This window comes from Vigna umbellata, chromosome 1 (genome assembly GCF_029865625.1).
Source record: "Vigna umbellata cultivar VRB3 chromosome 1, Vumbellata_1.0, whole genome shotgun sequence".
Classification (NCBI taxonomy): domain Eukaryota; kingdom Viridiplantae; phylum Streptophyta; class Magnoliopsida; order Fabales; family Fabaceae; genus Vigna; species Vigna umbellata.
The window spans coordinates 109,220,488-109,231,732 of record NC_142165.1 but is presented as its reverse complement, the minus strand read 5'-3'; the positions used below and the strand labels follow the sequence as shown (position 1 = coordinate 109,231,732).

General features: G+C 29.2%; 1 protein-coding gene across 1 annotated transcript; it reads right to left on the bottom strand.

Moving 5' to 3' along the window:
* Nucleotides 1-402: 402 nt before the first annotated feature.
* On the bottom strand, nt 403-5,576 carry ALE1 (PA-domain containing subtilase family protein). The gene is made up of 10 exons (XM_047308240.2): nt 5,359-5,576; nt 3,473-3,620; nt 2,967-3,364; nt 2,800-2,895; nt 2,604-2,673; nt 2,129-2,411; nt 1,691-2,028; nt 1,318-1,585; nt 920-1,192; nt 403-842 (listed from the first exon to the last, which is right to left on the bottom strand). Exons 1-10 carry the CDS (start codon nt 5,565-5,567, stop codon nt 433-435), a joined length of 2,493 nt encoding a protein of 830 aa, XP_047164196.2. The 5' UTR covers nt 5,568-5,576; the 3' UTR covers nt 403-432.
* Between the last annotated feature and the right edge of the window lie 5,669 nt (nt 5,577-11,245).

Genomic DNA, 11,245 nt, shown 5'->3' with positions numbered 1-11,245 from the left:
CAAAAAGTTTACCTTTTTATAATTATTTTACTCTTATATTATATATCAAATTAACGTAAAAGTGTATCATTTTAGTATTGTACTTGAGTATTAACTTGAACTCATTTACTGATCATACTTCATATTAATAGGTTTCTAGTACTGTTGCATAAATACTTTCTATTAAATAAAAATATTAATTTTATTTTGATGCATTAAAAGAACTTACACTTATTTTGTGAATAAGTTTTAAATTTATATTTTAAAAAATATAAACATAATCTATAATAAAATATTGTGACCAACTTTTTCATTAGAAAGGTGTGGTTGTTGTATAAATTTGTTTAAAAGGTAAGTTCCAAATTAAACTCAATAATCTCAACAAGTTGAGAATAGCGTTTTGTAAAAAAACCGAACTTAATATCCTTAAACCTGAAATGGAAGTGATCTTCATTACACTGAAATCGCGAACACTGACAATGTTATTCGTACAATGTGGTTTAAATTTCCTGTGAGAACAATTTCACCAAAGGTAAAATTCTGCATTGGTTGGACGACACTGATATGTATATCCAAATCTTGCGTTCCTTGCGGAGTTAAGGTAAACCAAGTTGGATACAGGCAGATGTCAGTTCCATTTGGGGGACCAACAGTGGCCAAGTACGTCTCTGTGGTGTTCCCCACGTTCGTGAAAGTTCTTCGGACAGAAACTGATCCTCTCAGCGCAGATACTGTAACCGAAGGAAGGTTTAGACTGAAAGGATAGGCAAATGGGTGATTGCATTGCTCTCCAGTAGCTGCAACGACTGCATCCGTGTCTATGTCCGGCAAAGAGCACAGGAAGCTGATGAAGTCTGCATAATCTGTTTCAGAACCAATGAATGATTCAGGTTGCTTCCAGTAAAAGAAGTATGCTGATAAACAAGTGATTATTACGTACCTGATGAAAGTACCAAACCAGGATCAACGGCACGACTGGGGTTGACAAAGCCTGAGCCGTAATCAAAAGGAGTGGCGGGTAGCAAGGTGTTGACCTCATAGCCTTCTGCCATTATAGGCTGTCCAAGATGGTCATACTTTGAGCTTGTTGTAGAGATCGCAGAAGCTATCATGGATGGAGTCCATGATGGATTGTGTTGCTTCATCAGTGCTGCTATTCCAGCCACATGAGGTGTGGACATGCTGGTACCAGATAACAATGCAAAACTGTTCCCTGTATTACCAAAAGAGTGTTCGATGATGTTTCGGTGTTGTCAACTATTTCTCTTTCATGAAAGATGGTAGTAATGGTACATTGACATTTTAGATAGAATTTGGAAAAAAAGAAGAGAAAAGCACCTCTGAGGAAAGGTTCTGAGGCACTCATGGGGGCCCAGGCCGCCCAGATTTGGTGTCCTGGAGCAAGAATATCAGGTTTAAGAACATCTGCAACATTTTTTTTATTGTCAATGATATCTGGACCCCTTGAAGAAAATCTACTGACTATCGGTGATCTTCCTGTGAAAGAGGCAAGTCTTCCTTCTCCCACAGCTGCCAAAGCACCAAACTCTCTGCCATTTCCTTTCTTGTTCCTCTTTGTTTTTTCTTCATAGTACTTTAATATAGCCTACAATTTCAAGCAGTATGTCAGTTATCTCTTTACAAAGATACAGTTACATAAAAGATATATATTTATAATAATAATAATAATAGCAAGTCCTCCCTTTTGTACCTTGGCATCCTCCACACGAGGGATCAAAATACCAGAAAAGGCAAAAGGCATTGGCTCTGCAATATAATCACCATAGCTTGGGTTCGCAACTAAAACAAAGCCCTCCATTCCCAGAGCCTTCACGGTGCCAATAATACCAGCAAGAGTTGAGGTGCCATTATAGAACCCACCTGAGAATGTGCAGATAATGATACTTCCCAACACTATATGAGGGTCCAAAACATCTGGATGTTGGCACTCCTCAATGTACTCAGTCTTTGGTCTTGTTCCACTCATTTTGACCGCATCCTTAGCTAAAACAAGCTTATGCCAAACTGATCCATTTCCAAAACTTGGTCCTGTTCATACATTAAGATCACTTGGAGCACTAGATATGGACAAAATATAGGTTGATATATATATATATATATATAAGAGTGTATTGAGAGACAGAAGTACCTGATAGTCCCACGCCATTAAGTACTGCGCCATTTCCAAGTACAAGTGAAGAAGGGTACCTTCTGTTTGTGGTGCTAGCGGCGACAGTTACACTCCAAGGACTGAATGACACTACACTTGAAGATGCGGGACCGTTGTTCCCTGCAGCTTGCACCACGAGAACTCCTGCTTTTCGTGCAAACAACAAAGAAATGTCAAACATGTTTAAGAATGTTAACGTGTGTTCTGGTGGTCCGTTTGGTCCTACAGATAGCGATAAGATATCCACTCCATCCAGAACAGCCTGCGCAAATCATGCAAACTATTTCAGTTGTTATGGCCACTCACACTAAGAGACCAACACTAATATGATCTAATCAATGTATGTTAGGAAAGTTTTCTCTAAATAACTTCTCCCGTTTCACTGTATCTTCCTTCTTGATTAATTTTAGATAGTCGAAGGATCTAATCCATTGAGAACGGAAGCGAAGCTTACGTGATCGATCGCAGCAATAACATCTGCTAGAGTTGCCACGGATGGATACATAGCCTTATAAACAGCAATCCTGCAAACGACAGCATCGTCCGAAGCCACATAAATGTCATTATACATCATTTTGAAGTGTATGTTCTACACTTTTTTTCTTCTTGTAACAAAACAACCAGCCACAAAACAAAATTAGAAGGCCCACCTTGCACGTGGTGCTATTCCACTAGCTTTCCCGTAGCAAAAACTGTTGACTACAACAGGAACACCAGCATTTCCAGCAGCAATAGATGCCACATGACTGAAACGAATGGAATTAGCCATAGGAAGGTACATTTTAAAGACTGTTAGTTACAAGAGTTGATAACAAACCTGCCATGTCCATCTGCATCATAGGGTGAAAGAAAATCCTTGGAAGGATCGAGTGTAGCAGCAGCTTCAGCCCCAGCAGAGAAATACCTGGCGGCTACTATCTTTCCATTGCAGGAAGTAGGAGGGAAGAGAGGACCCATCATGCAGGCACCCTCAAAACGAGAGAGGTTTGATTTGAAAGGTAGCATGGGATCGTAAGCAAAGCTGGGATGAAAAGGGTTGATGCCACTATCCACAAAACCAATCACAACTCCTTCACCTGCATTTGTTTCTCCTCCTTCCTGCGCCCATATTCCATTTGGTAAACTTAGAAATTCAGGTGTGTATGTTGTCATCTTTTTCACTCCTCTGTCTTTCTCTACCAACTTAACTCCCGGTTTACTTCTTAGTCTTTCAGCCTGCAAGTTTTCGTCACCACCCCCATGCACACGTAAATGACATTATCTTTTGACCTTAATGTTAACAATTCAGAAAAAGGACAAAGATATGTTTTATGTTAAATAAACCTGGGAAGGGGTTGTGTGGACAGAAAAACCATTGATGATGTGTTTATAACTGTGGAGTTTGTTGTAGCTTCCTGTATCCAACGTTGTTTGCAGAAATAGATCGTGAGATGATGATATTAAGTGCTTTGCATGTGTCTTTGAAGCTTCCCTGATTAGCCACACACATCAGAATAAGAAACTATGGTTAGGTTTTCTGATCAAAAGAATCAATGATTGAATCATTGATAAATAATTTACACTAATGTTGACATAAAGGAAATTATCATCATTCATCAGCATAACTTGTATGTGATTCAGGATTGAATATGCAGCTCAAGATTTCTGCTCTAGTACGTCATTTAATTTTCATTTTGGTGAATAAAACTTGAGGAATGAATATTGCCACATTTTAATAATAACTACGGAAAAATATTACTTGACAACACTTTTATTTTTCTATACTCATTTGACAAATATCTTTTATAATAAAATATTATATTAACATAATAAAAATAAATGTAAAGGAAATTATAATAAAATAATAATTTACCAAGCCTTAATGTTAGTTTTGAAATTTTAATGACCATATTTTTTAAATTATTAATAAAAATTATGCAATAGTTATGTACACTGTCACCCAATAAAGTATTATTGTATGATAATTTTGCGATAGAATATATATCATAAGTCATATTCGAGTTTCTTGATATGTATAGTTCGAAAATTTTATTGCATTCTAATTAAACTCTTTGGTAAGTACCAGAAAAAAAAAATCCGTCCCGAATTTATTTGTAAAGTAATATTATTTAGTGAAAAACAATTTTTTTAGTATCTTTCTTCTTAAAATTAATTCAAACATACCCATTTATAAGAAAAACTTAAAATAACAAAATAATATAAGAATGTTTAAAACTACTAGCACAAGTGTATTTCATTAAGTAAAATTTTAAAATATAAATATAACATTTTAAATTACAAAAATATGTAGAATTAATTTAAATATATGTAAGCTAAACATGCAAGTTATTCAGATTTAACAGAAAATAATATTTTAAAAATAAATATTTTATTTGAAATAATAGCAACGGAAATTTTTGAGAAAAAAAAATATAAAAATATTTTGAGAAATTCACACTTATAAATTTAAATAATATATATATATATATATAAATAATTAATTAATATCACAAGCTTTTATGTGAATTATGAATAGTTTAATACTTAATAGAATGTACTTATTAAATCATAAAACTGTAAGTTATTTATAATGTTTATGTCACTTATATATTAATTGCTTAGTAAATATATATTAATTGCTTAATGCTTTATATAAATACAGTAATTATAATTAATTAATATCACAAGCTTTTATGTGAATTATGAATAGTTTAATACCTAATAGAATGTACTTATTAAATCATAAAACTGTAAGTTATTTATAATGTTTATGTCATTTATATATTAATTGCTTAGTAATATATATTAATTGCTTAATGCTTTCTATAAATACAGTAATATATATATATATATATATATATATATATATATATATATATATATATATATATATATATATATAATTTGATGTTTTAATAAATATGTATAATAAGAAAATTGATACTTTAATTAACATAAATTTTTGAAAAGTTTAAAATTTTATTTTTTTATGATTATTTTATTCTTATATTGTTCTTCTATTGTGTATCAAATAAAAATAAAAATGTATTATCGTATAATTATTCATATAAAAATAATTGTTAAATTGACATCAACATTTATAAACGACTAACAATGTGATGTTTAATAAACAGATAAATCAACTCTGAAGAAAATGAGTATAATAAAACATGATTAAAAAGTAGGAATTGAAATATAACATTTTGTAGAAAGAGAATATATATATTAACCTGTTGGATTGCATTGTTGATGAATGTTGTTGAGTAAAAGCAAGTGCATCTCCTTCCATTAAGACCAAATATATGGAACGCTCTTCTTCCTTCAAGCAAGTTATAGCAGCCATGAACATGGAGATCAGAATCACTGCTATCAATGGTAAACCTACGGAAACAACAATCACTTTCGCCATTCTTTCTCTAATTCTTCTTTTTTCAATCATCAATGCTAATCATTCTTCTTATACACTCTGCAACGTCACTCTTAAACTTCAGTTTCCCACTGTAAGCAAATTTGGCATGTCTTAGTCCAACCGTTACTATCTATTATTCAAAGTTATCATTACTATATTGCATGTGCCTTTCACGCAAACAAACCAAACTTTAGTCCTAAAAAAAGGACATCCTCGTCAATTAATTCACAACATTTTTTTATTATATTTTTTCTAGAGTTAGAAGAGTTTCATTGTTTTTTAATTGATTATTATCAGTAACCTCTTCCAAAAGAAGTGTTAATGAGCTGGAATGGACCACTTCTCATGAGGGTAAAGTCCTCTTGCGTGTGATATAGTGAAATGGATTATAAAAGATTGTCTTGTAAAAGAGTAACAAAAACATCACACGTTTATATTTATTTCACATATACTATATAAAAAGTAAAATAATTATAAAAAAATTATTTTTATATTTAAAAAAAAGTAACAAAAGGTAATGTTAAATAAATATTAAAAAAATTATGTGTAAAGTAAATTTTTTGTTTATAAAAATTTCCGTTTCTTTAATGCCAACTTAGCTATATTTTTTAATGTAATTTATACAAGGTCAGAAGCTAGACCGTAACGATTGAGATAAACTGTGAGATTAAAAAATTATCTGATAAATATCTAAACATAAAAATATCATTTTTCACAATTATGTCTCTTTTTCAGGTAAGAATGTTAACCACACACAAAAAATGTTAAAAAGAAACATTAATTTGAAATGATTGAGAGATTTTGATTTTGATTTTGATTTTTTTTTTTTCACTTGAGACCTTTTGTTACAAATTGTTGACTGGTGTGTGAAAATTATTTTCAAAAAATTTGGAGAGAAAGTGCCTAATTCAGAGACAAGGATTCAGATTACTTTAAAAAAATATTACTTTAAATATGTCAAATTCTATAACTGTTTTGTATTTTTAAAAGGACATGGATATTCAGATTTCAAAATAACTGTGTGAAAGACTTTATATACGCAAACGCTATTGAACTTGTACCTTCGCATTTTTTAAATATTTATTATGAAAAAGTGTAATATTCAATATATATATATATATATATATATATGAAGAAAAAAATATATATATATAAATATAATTTTAAAAAAGTATAATATACTTTTTGTTATTATAAGCTGGGAGTCGGCTTATCGGGTACAACTGTGCGCTAAGTCATACGAACTGACCAGTCGAGGTATGGAAAATGGCCTTATAGTTGTTCGGTCAGCAATTGGAGAGAGTTAAAGCGTAATCAATATGGTAACAGCTATTGATGACTGATATTAATGACCATAAAGAGATAAATTAATTGGTCAGATTCTTATAAACTCTATAAATAGATATTTAATTTCGAGGTAATGTTTATGCTTTCATAATAGCATTATTTTAGACCTCCAGAGACAAATTCTGACTTGAGCGTTGAAGTATATTCTGCAGGTCACCTAAACGTTCGACCAGACAGGAGAGTTGAGCAGGAGTCATCCTCGTCCCAATCCAGCAAAAACACTTTTCAATAAATTTTATGTAAAATACACTGTACATATTTTTTTCAATTTTAAAAAACTGGCAATTTTAAAAATACAAAAACAAAAAGTAATTCAATGTATGTATAATACATAATAATATATAATATAGTATAAAAACCTAAATATATAATCATATTCTTCTACAAGTAGTAAAATTATTGTCTTTAAACTGTTTTATTTTTTATTATTATGGATACAAATATCAATTTTTACTAATTATATTTTTATGTTTTACATTTATTCAATATCAAATCTCTATTTTATAGAATTGTTTAGTGATTTTAGTATATCAAGACAAATTAAATTTAAATATTTTACTAATTGTTGGGATACAAACAAAGTCCCACATCGAATAAAAGAAGAGACAGATATGGGTTTATATACACATAAGGGTGTTGCTTCCTCCACCACCCCAAGTGTTCATGCACCTCCTCACTATTTTTTTTATTCCAAAAATACTCTACACCTTCCATATGACTCAGATTTAAATTTCTGATATATTGCAAAATTTTATTTACATTTTCCCTTAAATAAGTTTGATTCAATCTTATTTTCACTGTTCAATATATTTTTTTCTTCTTCAAATTACTTAATAAATGGTAAAATTTTGTTCCAAATTTCTAGAAAAATGTTTTTATATATGTGTGTTTGTTTTTACATTTAATATCTATAATTTTTAACATTATATTATGTTTTAACTTACGACATGTTTGACTTAAATAACTTGAATAAAGTATTTAATTTATTAGATAAATAATATAAAAATATTAATAAATAGTTAAAATATAAAAGAAAAGTTATTTGTTAAAAATTTGGAATTTATTTAGTTCTTTCGTCATTATAAAGTTAGTATATAATAATAATAATAATATATTATTTACTATTAATATTATTATGTTTATTATTTTGTATTTACATCTAACTTTTAAGTTTATAAAGGTATTTTTGGAATAAAAGAAAATAGTAGGGAGGTGTAGAGTATTTTTGAAATAAAAGAAAATAGTGGGGAGGTGCAGAAGCACTTGAAGTGGTGGACGGAGCAACACCCTACACATAGATACCTCCATTGGTAAGAGCCTTTTAGAGTGGTACCAAAAGCAAATTTGTGAGGGCTTGACCCAAAACGGACAATATCTTACCAAGTGTGGAGATGTGTGTGTATCGAACCTCCCCAACAGTGGTATCAGAGCCACTGGTTCAGTTCTAGTGGCCGGGCCTAGACGAGTACGTCCCCCCATGATCAGGTGGAGGGAGGCAGGTGGCCCCATGGTGTGCCCATGGTGTACTCGGGGATAAAAAGGACTAAAAAGACTTCCGCAATAGGATAGGAAGGAAACCATAGTCCTTTGTTTGAGGGAGGATGTTGGGATGCAAACAAAGTCCCACATCGGATAAAAGAAGAGACGGATATGGGTTTATATACATATAGATACCTCCATCTTTTTGGAGTGATACCAAAAGCAAATCCGTGAGGGCTTGCTCAAAGCGGACAATATCTTACCAAGTGTGGAGATATGTGTGTATCGAACCTTCCCAACACTAATAAAATTTTATTATGATTTTGCTATGCTCTTTTAAGGGATTAAAAAAATATAGGTTCAAAAACATTGAATTATTTTTTATGCATGTATTTTAATAACTTTTTAAAGTTTACTTGTTTATTCTTTAACATCATAATGAACTTTTAAAATCTAGTAAATATATATTATTATTTATTTATTTATTATTATTACTAGGCTTAAATACTAATTTAGTAATAGAATATGTAGTTGAATAGTAAAATTATATAATTTATATATAAAATTTCTATTTTAAATATATTTTAGACATGTTTTCAATATTAAAAGTAACATATATCTCATTTTCTCCTATGAAATTATTAAATGAATTTGCATACAAAATCATAATAAAATAGTTTATTACGATGATAAATATATTTAAAAATTATGACATCCGTTATTTAAATTACTTTATTATTAAATAGTATTATGAATATTAATATCTCATAAATAATATTATCAATATTAATAATAAAAAACAAAAGTACTAAATTTTTTGACTTATTAAATAATATTTAATAAAACATAAAATTGTTAAATCAATTATTAAATATACGAGAGAAACTGTTTTTAGATTTATGAAACAGCCTAAAATTTTAATATTTTACAAATCATTAAACAATTATATTAAAAAGAACAAAATAGAAATAATAAATGTGTAAAAAAATATTGTGTGTGTGTGTGGAGTTATAGATTAAAAGAAGTTTTATATATATTCAGAGTAATTTTTATACATTATTAACCAATTAAAAGTTATTCATTTCATAGATATAAATGCAATATAATAATTTGACTCGATTATAATTTTTATCTTTTAGTCTTCCAAATTGATTTTAATCATTCTATTGTTTCTCTCAATTTCAGTCTACCAGTATTTGAAAATTTGTTGTTCGCTTTAATCGATTTTCTCTTTTAAAAGTTAGAGGAAAGTTAAACAAAAAAAAATATTTAAACTGCCCTTATTATTAATTAATGGTAGAAGTGGAACGATATAAGTATATTTTAATTAATATTAAACTACTTTGTCAAATATTTTAAATTGTATTTTAGGTTTAGGTTCAATTGGATACAAAATTAATGCGTGTCCGAAAAGTATTGAACTCAATTTCTGAGAATATTACTTGATATTTCTTATTTTATATATATATATATATATATATATATATATATATATATATATATATATATATATATATATATATATATATGGGTTTGTTAACGCGCGTACGCTTGTTTTTCGTTGGTACATTTTAGCAATGTGTACCGGGTTTTAGTAGACAAAAATATCCTTATATACCATGGATTCTAAGTTTTAAGGTTAAGGATATTTTAATAATTTTCATTCTCAAAACTAAAAAAAAACCCTTACTCACCTCTCTCATTCATCTCAATCCTTTCTCTTTCATCTTTCTCAGTCCAATCTTACAAACAATCTTACAAACAAATGATTTTATATCTCTGTCATCCCTACTGTAGCCCCAATTAAACAATCTTACAAACAAATGATTTTATAATGAGTTTTGATCTTATAATTTTTGTCTTATCATCCAATTTTCACAAGCATAAAGGAATTGGTAATTGACCTGGAAAATATCAGAAATACTTGTTGTTAAACAATTTCTTACAAAAAGTGATTTTATAATGAGTTTTTATTTTATAATTTTTGTCTTATCTAATTTTATCTAATTTTCACAAGCATAATGACATCAAAGGAATTGGTAATTGGCCTGGAAAAAATCAGAAACACTCGTTGTTAAACAATTTCTTACAAAAAATGACTTTATAATGAGTTTTCATTTTATAATTTTTATAATTTTTGTCGTATATAATTTTATCTAATTTTCACAAGCATAATAACATCCCAAAGAATTGGTAATTGGCCTGGAGGGTTTTTTTAGAGACGATGATTCAACATATGCAGATAATGAAATTAGAGAATGGAGGGTTTTTTTAGAGATGATGATTCTCAACTCTTTACAAAGGCAAATTGTTTAAACGCAAGTGTTTCTGATTTTTTCAATTGGGGGTACAGTAGGATAACAGAGAAAAGGTTAGAGTGAGAGAGATGAAAGAGAAAGGAATGAGAGGAATGAGAGAGGTGAGTAATGGTTTGGGGGTTTCTTTTTTTTTAAAAAAAATTTAGAGAATGAAAATTATTAAAATACCCTTAACCTTAAAACTTAGAATCCATGATATATAAGGGTATTTTTGTCTACTAAAATCCGGTACACATTACTAAAATGTACCAACTGAAAATCAGGTGTACGCGCGTTAGCAAAACCCATATATATATATATATATATATATATATATATATATATATATATATATATATATATATATATATATATATATATATATATATATATATATATATATATATATTGTTCTTCAGTTATTATTTTAGGTTAAAATGTGTGTCTAGTGAGGTAAACTAACTATACGTGAAGGACACTATAATTCTTAAAAGACTGATGTCTTAAAAATATAATACAGCATTTAAAAAGGTTGCTGTGAGATAATTTCAGTTCTTTAATCTTCTCTACACGTTTTCGTTTATC